The sequence below is a fragment of the Lepisma saccharinum genome, chromosome 25, assembly GCF_977018435.1.
Source record: "Lepisma saccharinum chromosome 25, izLepSacc3.1, whole genome shotgun sequence".
In the NCBI taxonomy this organism is placed as follows: domain Eukaryota; kingdom Metazoa; phylum Arthropoda; class Insecta; order Zygentoma; family Lepismatidae; genus Lepisma; species Lepisma saccharinum.
The window spans coordinates 55,666,064-55,682,644 of record NC_139253.1 but is presented as its reverse complement, the minus strand read 5'-3'; the positions used below and the strand labels follow the sequence as shown (position 1 = coordinate 55,682,644).

Sequence of the window (16,581 nt, the reverse complement as noted above, 5' to 3'; positions counted from 1 at the left end):
CTTTAAGCGGGAACTAGGAAAATCGTTGTTTTTAGAAATTAAGACTGAGTATTGGCAACACTGCTGGTGTTTCAGTGCCACAAAAGGTGTGTTTCAAAACTGTATACATCATGCAATTACTGAAAACAATAAAAAGAAACTTTGAAATTTTCATGAAAATTACTTACATGCACCTGGCAACCATGCGATGAGATTACATTACAGGACTGGCCATTCCGGTTTCTTTCAAAGCAGGGGGGAAATGTAATCTCATTACAATTATTTACAATTCCTAAACCTTATATCAACCCTGGGATTGATGAAGATCCCGGAACACACACATTCTAATGGGTTCTATTGGGTTCCAAAACAAGATCAGGACCTGTTTTTCTCCCACGAATTAAATTCAGCCCATGTTGCATATTGTTTCATTTCAATGCGGAACTTTGACCCTTTTTAAAACTGATCTGGAAAAATGTTCCTGGACTGCATTTAAATTCATCTGGAAATAAATGTTCCTGGACCGTATTTAAAGTGATCCAGAAAAAGGGTTCCTTGACAGAATTGAAATACTTTACAGATAAAAAAGGTTCTTTATGGTCCAGAACCTATTTATGCTTGCTGATTTTCTCTCCTGGACCAGAATTGAATTTATTTAAAACTCCTGGACCTTTAGCAACCCTGATCTCAGCCCCGAGCCAAACTAACGTGTTGTATTAAAAATAATGCAAAACAGTGTTTTATTTTGTCTGGAGAGTGCTTCATATTCCTTAAAAAGGTAAAGTGCTCCCCTGTGCTTAGCACCACGCCATGAAGGCGTACAGGGGGTGTGGGGGTAACGCCCCACACTTTCTTGATCCGGTCGTGAGTGGGGGTGATGTGATCAGCATCACGCCCCTGACCGCCTTTACCCCCCAGGGTTTCCCCCAGGTACCCATGTTATTCGACGCTGGGTGGGCGCCGGGGCCGCTTCCATCGTTAGAAAAGTTCCCGGATTTGAACCGGTCGGGGATCGAACCCGGGACCTTTAGCATGGTAGTCAGACGCGTTACCGACTGAGCCACCAATCCTTTCATTTTTGTATTGTGTGCTTGGGACAGGAAAATCAAAGAGAGAGTTAGTTGGAAGAATTCTAGTATCCAGTCAACGGCATATATCAAACTCTTCAACCACCACCCCGAAAAGATTGGCACATTATCCGAAGCGCTCTGAAATATCCTTCTAGCAATTCCAGTATGAAAGGGCCTACATACAGGACATGATAGATTTCCCATTCAGCCAACTCAATCCAGACCTCAGCTCTTCAACCGACTCACCCACTCACGTTGCACTATCAAAATATACTAACCATATTAAGCATTTACTGCAATATACAGGGTAATTCAAAATGAATGGTACAACTTTACACAGTTATTATGACGTTACTATTTATGATAGAAAATCAGACAAGGCATCAATATAAACAAAAACTCTGGAAGTTTTATTCCCACTTAGCGGGTTTATTCTGCTTTACCGATGCTCCACCAGGATCGCAAAATGGCTAACGACCAGTAGAAGGCATATTTTGTGTTGGAGCTATCGAGATCCGATTCAATCACAATGGTGCAAAGACATTCCCGCATACTTTTCGGTAGTAATGCATATGATTCACCCTTCAGAAAGATTTGCCAAAGTTACAACTGTGAATTGTTAGTGCCTTCGAAACCATCGCCAACAACTAAATTATCATTTGGACCTTTTCCGCATTACAAGTGGTTCCCACGTTAAATCTTTACAATGGGAGTCATGCGAGTAAAACTTACAGTTTTTCTTTATATTGATGCCTTGTCTGATTTTCTATCATAAATAGTAACGTCATAATAACTGTGTAAAGTTGTACCATTTATTTTGAATTGCCCTGTATAATTAATTATAAAAAGCGCAGATGCAAGCAAATGTAAATTTGCATAAGCACATACTAAAGGATTGTTTACAAAGTCAGGAACTATATATTTTAGATGATGAAGCACAAATTCTGGTACCTTATTATTACATAAAATACTTACATTGATGTCGTATGATCCAGGTGGTGCAATATATGTGACTGTTCCCTTAGCACGTGGAGGCAGGATGAGTTTGTGCTTGATGAGTGTGTTTTCGAATACTACTCCATATATATCACCTCCAGTAATATGACTTCCAACCTAGTAAGGAAAAATATATCAATTCAAATAAAATATAATTTGATGTTCATTATGAATATTAAGGATGGACCAATATGATAAAGTATCTATATAAAATTAACCAATACCAATAACCGATATTCTACTGATGAGATAAGATTCCAACTCATGCTCTGACCTCCTTAATAAATATATGTTACCAGATCAACCAAGCTTTTGCAATGCAAAAGCAGCTGCACATTTAAACATTTACTTTCAAAAATCTCGAATGAAGATTATATCTTCATATCCTTAAAAATTATAACAAAATTGCACAATATTGCACTAAATTGTAAGATATTCATAGATATATTGGATCGGTAAAGTTATTGGTAATTTTACCAATGCACCAATATATATGTAGTGATACCCATCCCTAATAAAAATTAAGCTTGTAAAAGAAAAATATTTATTCAAAGTCATAACTATACTTTTGCATTCTGTAGGATTTCAAGCAATAAAACAAACCTAAATTGTAACCCTTCAAATCCCACATGGCGATCAAAGCAATGCCATGTGTGTCACAGAAGACTGAACAAAGCACATTGTAGAGAGGAAGTTAAGACCCACTGTGCATGAAAACTTTTATGCACAGTGCTCGAAAAAATTTTCTTCAAAGCTAGGCACCAGGAAACTACCTACTAGCAATTGTGCATACTACAGTGTGTTTCAAAAGTAGCACAACCCAAACTTTGAAAATGTATACCATGAAAACCGTAAGAGGTATTTACACCAGGTTTTCTGCACTAAACTAATCACTGGGTTAATAAATTTATCTTAGCATGTATCCAAATAAAAGCAATTACATTATTTTAAAAAATATTGTTAATTTGCTGAAAACATCTGAGAATTGATTTTCAACAATATATACCAACGTAGAAAATTTCAGCGAAAAATGAGGGTTCAACCAGGACTCTAACACGGGTCTCTGATATACCGTGCAATTGCTCTAACCACTGAGCTACTGAGCCACCCTGGCTTCGCCTGATTTTTCGCTGTCGCTGTTTTAACTGCGTTGAATCAACTCTGCCAGTGGTAACGCAACATGATCTGTTGCGTTGGAAATACAGTAGACTTCGACGTTGCCTGGTTCTCCCAGCGTAGAGATGTTAATTATTGTAGTATCTCCTTTTCGGCTCCCAAAGCATGGAATGCATTGCCCGCAAATATCGCTAGTGTAAACAACCCATTAAATTTCCAAGGTAAAGTAAAAGATCTGCTGTTAATGGAACAATGGCAGAGTCGGGGCACATACTGAAGGTATCAAGTCACTCACTACAAGGAATTGTATTATTGTTTTATTATTACTTTTGTATTTCTAGTTACACTTTTTTTTGTATGCAACTAATTCCTATGTATTTTTTTCTATCTTCATTTTTTTTTACGTTTAGCTTACTGCTCCATAAGTTGTATAAACTTATGGATTATCATATGTATTATCATATTGACAAGGGTTAGGTGGCAGAGCAGCCCTTGGCTGAACCTCGCCCGCTGAATAAAGACAATTTATTATTATTATTCATTTTTGCACTCATGTGCAAGATGTTTTCCAAGAAAAATCCCCTGCTTCTGCTCTACCTCACAAAGCAACTGTTTTAAGACTAGTCAAACACCAACAAATGATCCCACAAATTGTTAAGAGTTGGTATTATTATTGAAGATTAGACACAAACACAGAGGATATGTACTATGTAGAAATTTTCAGCGAAAAATGCAGGATCGACCAGGACCCTAACCTTGGTCTCTGGCATACCGTAGAGATGTAAATTCATTTTTCGCTGAAAATTTTTACGTATCCATCAAATGTTGCAAATGACCAATATTGGTCGCAACTGACAGATGACATGGCATCAGACATCTAATTATGACCCTTCGACAATTTCTTATGTATTTCTCTCATTCAAAAGTGCATTTCTGGAAAAATTTTAACGCTGCCTTCCACCAGTTATTAATTTATCTAAATTTTCTGTATGAAGAAAACTGATAATTTTAAGCATTGAAAAATATCTCTTACGGTTTTCATGATATATATTTTCAAAGTTTGGGTTGTGGAACTTTTGTAACACTCTGTATAAGAAGCTGAGCATCATGGTATTCAAAACATCACTAAATCATTCAAGAAAACAGGAAATGGGGTGTTGGGGGACAAAGAGAAGAAATTATTACTGACACACTGGAATGTTCACAACGTTGATTAAAAAAAAAATAATTTGCTAACTTACGCTCTACTGCAATTTGAATCATCAAAATTTCGTACATATTACAGCATAAGATCACAGTCGGCAGGCTGAAATGTTTAGTCGCCATGTCAACCTGGCGATTGGGATTTTTCGAGCCCTGTTTATGCACATTTCCTAGTTATTTCCCCCCTATATCTTACTGTCCGAGCCTCACAGATATTCTTATTGTAGACTTGAATATGTGTCATTCCTATCATCTGTTACCAACATAGTAAGAAACTGCAATAATTACTGATTAGTTTTGGATCACTAATTCTTATGAAATCTCAACACCAAAGATTACTAAAGAAGAGACTTTTGGGTGCTGTAATCCCTTACGACTTATTTCCACTTTATATATTAAACTAAGGAGTGAGCTTTTGAATTAGCTTATCTATGCAGTGAAATGTATTACTTAGATAGTTATGCTGGTCAATTTAAAAATTAGTGTATACACTCAAATAATTAACAAATCCTTGTTTAACTATAATTTCCAAAAATCTAACATCCAAGACCAATTGTAATATTTAAATAACAAAGAACATCATTTTAAATACCATATCCATTCATTGAACAGGAATAACACATAACGAAATCAGTCCAAATAAACTGTCAGTAAATATGGAGGCTATATCGAGTGCACTGCAACCCCACCCAAATCCCACAAAGCCAACAAGACCAGGAGCAATCTACCCTTATATAAATTTCAAATTTTAAACCAGTAGAATATCTATTCAAGGTCTATGAATATACAAATACTAGGCAAATCACAACCAGGCCATACAGACCAAAAAGGAAGTATACAGAGTTACAGTATACTCAGCCTAAGTCAGGTGTGTCGTTCGTGTCTCCCAGTCGGCAAGGTTCTGCCACGCTGAACTCTTTGCTCATCCAGCTCAGAAGTCTAGCCAATGGCAGATCTTGCATTAGTCACATGTTTGTTTCAAGTTTGCATGACGTCATAAATGAGTTCCTCTACACTATATGCTTATAGTGCTAGGATGAAAATTCAATTCCATTGCACTACTTATAATAGTAAGACCAACCTCCTACAACAGAAAACTGAACTACTGTACCTTTACAATCTGAGGTGTAAAGTCCCACTTTTTATTACGGTCAAGAGCTGGCACGTTAATTCCTTTAGGGATGTATATACTCTGAGTCAACTCATTGATATCCTGCAATGGTCGCTGAATACCATCAAAAATACTGTTCATAATACCAGGACCTAACTCTACGGACAATGGTTTCCCTGTCCTCAGCACTGGATCTCCAACAGTAACACCTGATGTATCTTCATAGACCTGCAAGAATGAATCACGAGATTAAAATTGAAAAAACACCATCTGAATTGTAAAGGAGAAAAAATACAATGAAATCTCAGTTACACGTTTTATGAATACAATAGAATCGCCTTCATTGAGAGGGCATGTTTCGGCCTCTAAAATTAAAATTGACATTTTACACTTTCTGAAAATCAGTTCCAGTAGAAAAATAAAAAAAAACTTATACTTATACAATTAATATACTGAAGATACAGAGTTAAATTCAAAAACTAGGGCTGAGCCAATACTGATGCTGATGTAGCCGATACTTTTCCAGCATATTGGTCTATAACGGGGTCCGCAAAAATATGCACAACACGTTCGTGGAATTTGATTATCCTGGAAATTATGGAAAATTCAAATTTTATCTTTACTGTGCACCAATTTTGCACGAAAAGCTGTATTCTTGCGATTACATGACATCTATTTTCATATTCTGATGAAATTCTTGAACATTCTAAAGCAAATTCCTTGGTAAATCTATGCATAAATTGGAGAAGAATATTTACACACCATTATTGATCAATATTTTGAACAAATTTTAATTATTGTAATTTTCAAGTATCGGTATCTGTGGGGATCGGTAAGAGTATTGGCATCCGTATCGGCTCAGCCCTACTAAAATCATGATTAGAATACCATTATTACAGAGATAAAACAAAAACTAAGACCAATACCTCATTTCTGTTTAGAAGGATACAGAGTACTATGTACCATATTTACAGGTGCATGCTGGTTGTAATAGGGAAAAGTCACTCCGAACTTTCCACTTTTGTAAACACCTTGTTTATTTTGTGGTTGAAGAAAGCACGATCAAGATGAGAGAAAGGGCATGTTTATATAACTTTAAAATTGCAAGTTCTGCAGTACGTTCAGGAAAATGTTAGAGAATGGATATTTTCAGTGCTCAGGAAGTTATCATCCATTACTTCTCATGCAACAAATACCAATGTTATGACTGCCATGCATGTGTTTTACACATTGTCATTGTGTATAACACAATGGTGCCACTTTGCTTGGTGATGCAAAATGTTCCAATGGAAGGTGAAAAATCTTGAGAAAAGGCAATTGCACTTTTATACTTTAAAATGGTAAAGAAATTTAACCTGGCTGCCTATCATACATGCACAGGAATACAAAAAAAGAAGGCACAAACGCCTGGCAGTAAACATTTTTTATTTACCAAAAATATGTGCCTCTAGTGATAACATACAAACATAAAACTTACAGACACTAATAACCCACATTCTTCTGATCAGATATCAAATTATAAATGTTCCTCGAGGACCATAAATGGTTCACCAACCTCCTAATATATCTACCAGTTGACAGCAGCGGATGTGGAAAAGAAACTCCATATTTAGACTAGATATAAATACAATGAAATCGAAACAATTTTAAGCAATTAGGATATTTAAAAGAATAACAGGTTAGTTTAAGAAGAAAAAAATGAAAATTATATATAATTTTTGTAACTTTGGAAGGGGCATAGATCCTGCAAAGGAATTGGTTCATATCAGTAATAAAATTTCAACTTGATACTTTCAGATACCATTACATATGCATCTGTATCAGTTCAGCCAGTTGTTAGATACGTGCTTTACAAATAATGTGAAATTCACATTATTCAAAAAAATAATTACAAAATGATATAACTGTAGTAAATTACAGGCTATTTATACCTGTATCAAATTGGTAAAATTAATATTTTTTACTGCTACATCGATATGTCTACATTGGCTGATACTGATAAAGTACCATTCAATATCGCCAATCCCTACTTTTGGGTGGAAAAAGTGCATGGGAGCACACTATCCCCCAAACAAATACCAACGTACAGTCATGAAAAAAATACTTAACACAGCCTTATTAGGCTTAGGGGGAAAAACTTTCTTTCCTCAACTGTACAGTCTCAATAATTAAGAATCCTCATGTCAAGCACTCGGAAAACAAACAAGTATCCATAAATCCATAACTAAGCCACATTTTCTGAATTTGCTAAATAGTATTGTGTTGTTAGGGCTGTCCTCCATTCAAGCTGTCTTATTTTATTATAATTACATAGAACCATCAGCACAATAAATTTATCCACAATCATAAATTATAAAAGTACTTTAAGTACCTGGATGGTTGCCATGTCACCTTCTAACCTAATGATCTCTCCCACCAGCTCTGAATACCCCACACGAACCAATTCGTACATAGCTGATCCGGCCATGTGTTCAGCGGTAACCACTGCAGAAGAAAAAGTTTGTCAGTGATTCAAATAATTTGCAATATTCATGCAAGCTAACAAGTTAGAGGACAACAGATATGCAACAGAATAAGTAAACATAATTAAGAAACTGCAATTGTGCCTAACAGAGCAGTATGGAACACTGATAATACAAATAAGGTAGACTGGCTTGGTGTTCTCTATCGCCAGAAGTGTCTGAAAAGCAAAGTAAAATAAAGTAAATCAACCAAATTATTGGATAATCAACAACATTTAACTTCTTGACATCTCTGAAAGAATATAACTCAAAATGTGTGTGAATGCATTTCAAAGGATTCTACAAATAGGTGGGCCCAAACGACATGTGAGTAACATTTGAAAAGAAAAAAGAAATATGCACATGAGAGCCACATTTCTGGTCTGATCTTTCCTACCCCAGTACAGTGTTGCAGATGCTAAGGCCTTGTCACTGGAACTAAACAACCATAATCATGAATACGCAGCTTCATATCTTATCCAGACTGAAAAGAAGTGTAATCAGCCAGCAACTGATAGTTGCTTACAAAAAAAAAAAAAATACTGGACATGGTTTTTTTTTAAACCCATTCCATTCTAATACTAATTTTTAGAATTGCATAAATCTGTAAAAAAAAGTATTCTAATGTATTGATATAAATTCTACCACTATTCTTTGAATAAAGAACCGTAGCCGGGAGTTCCCCTTGGTGTTAGATTTTCATTGTTATTGAAGTGTATATAGTGGCCACAAAGAACCACAAATCCATGAAAAAAATGGCAGAATGAGGGCTGACTACTAAAAAAAGTATACATACCCCTCCATTTCGAAAATCTTGGGCAACCTACTGAGTGAATAAATGATTCTTGTTGCTTACATACACACAGCGGTATATGTTTTTAATTTGTTCAGAACCAAAGAGAGTTATTTCTTTGGAAAACAGTTGAAATGACAGACGGTAGATGGCAGCATGTTCTGGTAATGCATTTTCGTACAGAACTACTTTGCTCGACATCAGCAGACACTAGAACATTTGCAATCAACTGCAGTCGCTTTGCATGTGTTACCCTAATTGAAAAAAAAAATATCTACTGAAGCCACTTACAGCTGCAAAAGGGTTAAACTCTCAGATGATTGTTCAAGCAAAAACTTGTTCTAATTATAATGTGGCTGCATGTTAAATTTTGCATAAACTATTTGACAATATTCCTCTGTTTATATTAAGCAGATTTCCTCCAGCTGAAACAGTCTCAGTTGAGTGTTTCCAAGGTCACATCTCAATCTGAACAAGTAGAATCAAATATTCATCTATTTTCCTCACATATTAAGTTCATATCAATATCTATGTTCCCAATGATTTATGGACTCAAATATCTCACGGTGGCGAGACAACTTTTGCAGAAATGTACAATTTTCTTTACATCAGTGGGTGTAGAAGTTGTAAACTGGCAGAAAGGCTGAAATTTGTAATTTTTTGCTGAGGCACATTGAACATTAAATTTTGCACTTGTGTAAGAAGATTTCTACACTGCCAAAAAATAACCTGTTTCTTCACAGCTGATAATCACAAATATGCATTCGGTGCAGATGGAAAACTGCTTCAGCCACTAGCAAACCTCTACCTCAATGGTTTACATCCTTGACCAACAAAATCTCAATGCAACTTCCAACATGCCTTGTGGAAACTATCACAAATAGTAAGTAACTCAAACTGTGAAAAAGTTATAACAAATCCTTAACAGCAACAAACATAATAAGTTTGAAAACTGAGCTGTATGTATTATTATTATGTATGTATATATTAGAATCACGAAATAAAATTATATAATTCAGTAACTAGTCAACCAGTTCATCATATTCATAAATGACAGAACACCTCTCCCTCATAATTTGCACACTTACCTGGACCCGACACAGCAAACACGTAGCCATACTTTGACTCACGCTCTTCATCTCGAATCAAAGGAAGTTTAGACATGGTTGATTATGGACTTCCTGAAGAAAAAATAAGCATAAAGCATAAAATTAGTTTTATATATATTAAAAAGATTCAATAAAAGTATCACTGTGTAAAGAATAACAAATTTGGCTTTGGATACTTCAACCAATACACACACTAACAGGTGAAACAATGAACTTTATCATAATGCTATAGTTATATCAATTTCATGATAATTATGTACTGATAAATTATGAGAAATGTTCATCAGATTCATAGAAAATTAATCCAAGAGTGAAGAGAAAGATAATTTAATTCTGATAATAAATTTGAAATTACAGAAGAGAAAATACAGTATTTATCAATATGCAAACACAAATTAACCGTTAAATGTCCAGACTGTTTTCTAGGTATTTGCACTAATGCCTGAAGTGGCAGCGTAAGTTCAAAATTCTGTACTTTTTCAATTTAAAAAATGTAAATATTTGAAACTAAGAATGGTAGACTTATAAATCACATCTCATTTTGTTAAGTATTTATCAGGCTAGAAGTTCTTTTAAATCATTTTTTTTTAAATGAAATTTTAAATTCAGTCACATGTCAGGACAATGTTGTGAATGGTACAAACATATTGTTTTGTGAGTGATCCACCCTCACGCAAAAATTACGAAGTAGTTGTTGCAACTTTTGGGAAAAAAATGTTTTCCAAAGTAATGCAACATGCATTTTAAGCAGGAAACTTGAAATTCTGTAATGTTTGAAATAAAATTATCTCTGGGACTAATAAAAATATAGCCTAGTAACACTAAACAAATTGTTTTGAGGACAAATGAACTGGACTTACTGAGAATTGTGTAGTGAGAGAGAAAGGAAAATGCTGGAAAAGTTTCTAGCAGTTGTCATGAGTGTCTTCAGAAGGAAGACTGCACTACTTTGTACTTTGTGCGTTGGTTGCAGAAGTCTGCAGTAGTTAGCACATAGATTTCTCCGATGGGAGACCTGGCATGATTCGATCGCGATGTCTGCAGTCACCTGTGGATATTCTTTCTGATAATAGCTTGCATGTTCGTGATGACTGAACATTAGTTTATAGTTGACAGTTAATGTGTCCTGTCTTCAGAACGTTTGATTGCACGCCTGATTGAAAAGGAGGTTCCCTCATGATAATTTTTGCAGTGCAGAAAGTGAAAAGGGCATAGCAAGATTGTATCCAGAGCGGAACTATAGTTGTGAATGTGAAGTTCAATGATAGCGGCAAAAGGCGGTGATGTAACTTTGGATTGTGGATTCACCAGTGTGTTACTTCAAAGGATAGGCATTGAAGAACTTCAGAGAAAGAAGACAGAGCGGAAACAAGAAATCAAGAAGCTGTGATGATGAATGTTCCCTAGTGTCAAGAGCTCTCGAGGTATAATTCTTTGAGGGGTAATTGTTTAAAATGTCGATTAACCTTTAGCCACCGGAGCTCTTGCACGCCTGTATTCTCGATCACGCCGGCGTATTTTCAAACTTGCCGCGAAGTACAAAATAAATATTAACTCAAGAACAAATTGTCGTAGACAGATGAAATTGACTTTGTTTTCTTTCTAAAAGAGAGGGCTTTTAGCAGAGGTAAAATTTATACATTGTTAAGTCTCAAAAATTAGAGTTAAACAAAGAAGAAGAAAGCTGAATTTTCTTTAAAACGCCCCTGTACTCCTGGAGTAGTTGGTAAGATGATAGCACTTTCGTTTTTTTACTGTTTTCGTCAAGATCGAAACAATGCAGGTTCAAATCCCACCCTTTCCTTATTATTTTTTCCTTTTTATTTACCGAGTACGAAGTGTTCTAATAACGTAATATAATATTATATGGTATTACTGTAAATATTTATGCGATGCATGCTCAGTGGCGGCGATTGGATTTCAAAACTGATGGGGCAAGGTGGGGGGAGGGCAAGGACAGTTTCTTTCCCTTGGTAGATAATGTTTAGCATAGTGCTGGGTCATCTGCCCCTCCACACTCCATAATTGTCGCCACTGTGCATGCCTCAAGTAATGCTTCTACTAATGTTTTTAATCTTTCAGTGATTGGCAGGATTTTAGGAAATACTTTTACTTTCATTCAGCTGTTATAAGTTAACACATATTAAGAACTTACATGTCAACTTTCTGCATCCGGAAATGCTGGACATAAATCACATAAATATCAACGGAAATATCCAAGAAACATAGATAAGCATTCTCGTCCAAAGCCGTTTACTTCCCGAAAAAGATTTTGCAAAGAAGTAGGTTTGAACCCATGACCTTCCATTCCATAAGCAAACGATCCCCCTACACCATACGGTTCATGTTATTTTATGCACTCGGTTCGTATCCCACTTTAAACTGTAGGTCCAGTCCCGATTAGCGTTACTATGCATAAAGTTGACTTAAAATACCAAATCAACCAATTCATCTCCTTTCAGAGTGGGCCTCCTATGATACTGCAGTCGGCCAGCATCCGAAAATACAGTTCTGCTTTGCATATACCAGATTGTAATTGCATTTAATATTGTGACGAATTTTACTTTAAAACTACAGATTAAAGCGATAATCGTGTCCAGAAAATGAACCTCAAAGTAGATCTTCACACAAAGTATTTTAATCCATTGCCAAACATTTCAGTTAAGAATAATAATATGCTTTTCCATTGACCGTATTTTCGATTCATGGTGAATTTGCAAAAGGACCATGTCAAGAAATCTAAATATGTAAGTTTTACTAGTAAATGCATTTAAAATGCACGAAACAACAGGGGAGGAGAAAAATAAACCTCAAAAATAAGTAAAAATGCAACAAAAACTTAAAAATACTGACAAACAAAAAGCCAAAAAAGGCTGAAAAATGAAAAAAAAAAAAAAAAAAAATGTAAAATACAGAGTGTTTTCCGGCTCTAACTGAAGGGAAACTGACATGATATCAGGTTTAGCATTGTTTTTAAGGGTCAGAAAAAAACTTGATTTTTCATCAACTTCCGGACCCTAATTAGTAATTATGACCATTGAAAAAGTTGGAGGTAGCTTACTTAAAATTTTCTTGCTGAGGGATCGTATCGTCCCATATCTCTACTTCATAATAAAGGAAAACATCAAGTTCATATTTCGAAAATGACTGAGTTTTTCACCACGAAAATATGTTTTTCATAGTTTGAAGTTCGTTAGTATTATCTTTCAAGGTTTCCATTGTTTTATTTTCACGCATATTTTATATTTCATACGTTCCTCTCTCTTTTCATACAGTCTTTGGGAAAAAGCTGAAGTTTTTTGTCAAACGGGGTCTGATTCAAATGACTACTTTTTGCTCTCCTGTTCCTACTTTAAACAAACAACAAAATACTTTGTAACTAAACAATTGCTTGTTCAAAACATGGAACTTTTACACAATTTACAAAATATGACAAAACGCCAATAGACATGTTCATCATTTTTCCCTTTTTCCCTTTCCTTTTCTCGATTTTATCATGAAAATTGCCATGAGGAAATTATAGATATGACATTATGTGTGAATTGGTTTCTTCAAACTGGTAGCAAATTTTAACATGAGCTACCTGGAAAAGAGGTAGCGTGCTTGATTCTTACGAGGGAGATCGTAGGTTCGATTCTCCACCTAGGCAGGATTTTTTCAGGAGTATAACGTTGGGTGTAAAGTTTATCCACCGTGCTAAGAAGTTAACATTGGTATCTGTATTTCACAAGATGAAAGGAAATAGTAAGAGAAAGTTATTTCGATGATAGGAGGAAGTCACATGCCACGTGGAATGCACAGAATCAAGTTACATAGAGCTAAGTCTGTAATGGTGGTTTCGAATATTGCAAAGTTAGTGGGGAAAGTTTGTTATATCTGATACTCGTACTTTCTGTTCAAAGAAGACAAACATTTTAGTTACAAAGCAGTGAGGAATTAACGATCATTATTTGAATTTTTGTTTGTCACTCACTATATAAATACTTATTATAATAATCCAATAGCGCAACAACCCAATATCAGGCCAAGGCTTACCTAACGACTGCTGGCCTCCCTCCCACGCGAGCCAAGGGGGCATGGAGATCTGCAGCCACACTAGGGGGACAGGTGGTCAGACCGACCGACCACCAGCCGTTGTAGGACTTCGCGACCGGATTACGCTCACTCACTCGATCTCCCCAATTTCCTCACGATGGTGCGTTGCCACCGGCTCTATACGTAGGCCGAACAAATTCTGACCAGAGCCGGATTCGAACCTACGCCGTCCCACAGCGAACGATCTCAAGATAAATACTTATTAGTAGTTTCTTATCGAATCGGCCTCCGTCGCAATAGCCATTTATTTATGTTAATTAGCGATTTACTATTAGTTTTAGACGCATGGTAAGATGGTGGTGAGGGGATTGACAACAGTCATTACGAAGGAACGGACATAAAATTACCACTCTTAGCAATTTGAACTCATTAAACGCTCTCCTTCATTACAGTACTGCATTACATCACTACTTAACATAACTTTATATCTAATTTTAGTATATCGAAATCAAATAATCAATATTTTAGGTGTCAGTAAAGAACAAACAATACATAACTTAAATAACATTACATTTTGCATCCTGAATACATATATGTGATTTGTGAATTAATCATGATGTGTATGTGTTAACACAATATATGAACAATAACTAAAAAGAAAAGTTTTAACTTTAAATCCTGGAAATCTGCAACTTCGAAGGGGAAATATGCGCAGAAGGGACATCCCTCAAGTGTGCATCGGATTCATTTTTTAAATATTCTAATATCAACAGTATCTGTTCTGCAAACAAAAAAAAAAAAAAAAAAAAAAAAAAAAGAGAGGAGAGGATGGGATTTGAACCCGCGACCTTTCACGCTTCTTTAAAAATAAGGATAGCAGCACCTAACCAACTGCTCTACGTTAACTTAATGACGGTATACCCTTTAAAACATGTTGACGTTTATGAAGACTCCCACCTTCCTGTGTTTCAAGCAAATTTTCTCGACAAGTCTTGTAAAATATGTGTTTTTGAGAACTGTTCGATATTATGCAAGGTATTGTAAATAAAATGTCGCATAAACTCCTCACAAATTTGCTTCTTTCTGCACAAACTTGATGGCAATTTCATCCAGGTGGAGAAAAACTCTATTCAGTGTTTCAAACCCCCCCAAATTTCAAGTCGAGCAAGCAGAATCGTAAATATCCTTCAAGGTTCTTTTTCCAATTTATTATTACTGTTTGATTGTGTATTATAATAGCGGTTTATAGTTTCTAAGTTCATGGAAAGTGTTAAATTGAAAACCTATCACCGCAGCGTTTTTCCTCTAGTGGAAGGACCTACTCAAAGTTTGCTACTCTCACCCGGAGCTGAAGTGCAATGTTGCTAAGTTTACAATTTCGGGACTTAGAATTCTTTCGGGGCGGTCAAATAAGATGTTGCGAAGTGTACTTGAACCGGATGTTGCGAGCATCTGATGACGTAATCCCCAGTAAGTGTTTCCAAACACAGTTTTTTCACTATATTGTCCAACCTAACCTAACCTTACCGTGATGGTGTGTGGGGCTATCATGAATGGTTTTTGGGGCTATTCGTGGATGGTTATACGATCCAGAATGGTTTTTGGGGCTATTCGTGGATGGTCATACTATCTTGAATGGTTTTCGGGGCCATGCGTGAATTTTTCTGTTAAGAAAATTGAAACACTGCTTTGCCGTTTGAAACACAACGCTAGTCAAGATTTGCCCGCCATCTTGCGAGTTCAGGAAGCGATAAAAGAACGAACAATAATTACTCGATATGTCGACAATAGATACTAATTTCGTTAAAAATAAAAAGCGAAATCCCATGTTAAACAATCTTTCGCAATGCAGAATAGGTAAGTATGAATGTCAACAATTACAGAATAAACGAGTTACAGACATTTCCCGGCTATGATAGTTTTACCACGCAAATTTCATCAACTAGATGTATGGGTTCCCCGCCCCTTCCACGAACAAAATTAACAATGCTGTTCAATCTAAAAAAAAAAAAAAAAAAAAGTAAAGAAAACTGCCATATTCTAGCAATATTTGGAGCTTCGGTGTTTGTATTCGAATAATACTATAAAAAAGAAGTACACGGTACTCAACCAGTGGGAATAGTGGAATGTGCGTACGTGTGAAAGTTTAGTTACGGACCTACATTACCTCAGACCACTAAATAATCAGAGTGTAGAAGTAAATAATTTACTTTAAATAAGAATACTGCACATGAAACTGTTTCTGTCCTATTTGTTGAATATCTTTCTACATTTGAGAAATAGACTGCAACAGACCAACATTGGCTAGAAATCTAACTCCAACCAACCTATTTAAAGTTTCTCATCACAATATTCACACACACGTAAAACTGCAAGAAAGACAAACTTACGGTTTCTCACAGACACATCTGAATATAAGAAATAAAATTAAGCCAACAGCACTTAAAGTATATTGTAAAAGAAGACAAGAAACACACCCACACCTTTCTACACCTTCGATCACAAGATGCCTATTATCACATGATGCAAGTTCTTATATACTTAACATGAAAATCTGTAATTCAACCCAGCAACGACATTGTAATAAGTATAAATATAATTTAAAATAAGAATATTTTATATTCTTATTTTATATTTAAAGAATAACTCATGTTCTATTAGCGTAAGT

At 35.6% G+C, this 16,581-nt stretch overlaps 1 protein-coding gene across 3 annotated transcripts in view; it reads right to left on the bottom strand.

The window, feature by feature from the left end:
* LOC145978710 (V-type proton ATPase catalytic subunit A) overlaps window positions 1-16,536 on the bottom strand; it is a 49,036-nt gene extending 32,500 nt beyond the window's left edge. The window contains exons 1-5 of one of the 3 annotated variants that reach the window (XM_083111514.1): window positions 16,397-16,536; window positions 9,858-9,950; window positions 7,847-7,959; window positions 5,476-5,703; window positions 2,025-2,162 (exon numbers count right to left, since the gene is read on the bottom strand). In XM_083111514.1, coding sequence (XP_082967640.1) covers window positions 2,025-2,162; window positions 5,476-5,703; window positions 7,847-7,959; window positions 9,858-9,933 — 555 coding nt within the window. In that variant the 5' untranslated portion in view covers window positions 9,934-9,950; window positions 16,397-16,536. Of the gene's footprint in view, window positions 1-2,024; window positions 2,163-5,475; window positions 5,704-7,846; window positions 7,960-9,857; window positions 9,951-16,303 lie in introns of all 3 variants that reach the window. The other 2 variants (XM_083111513.1, XM_083111515.1) reach the window with 2 other exon arrangements.
* Window positions 16,537-16,581: the final 45 nt, after the last annotated feature.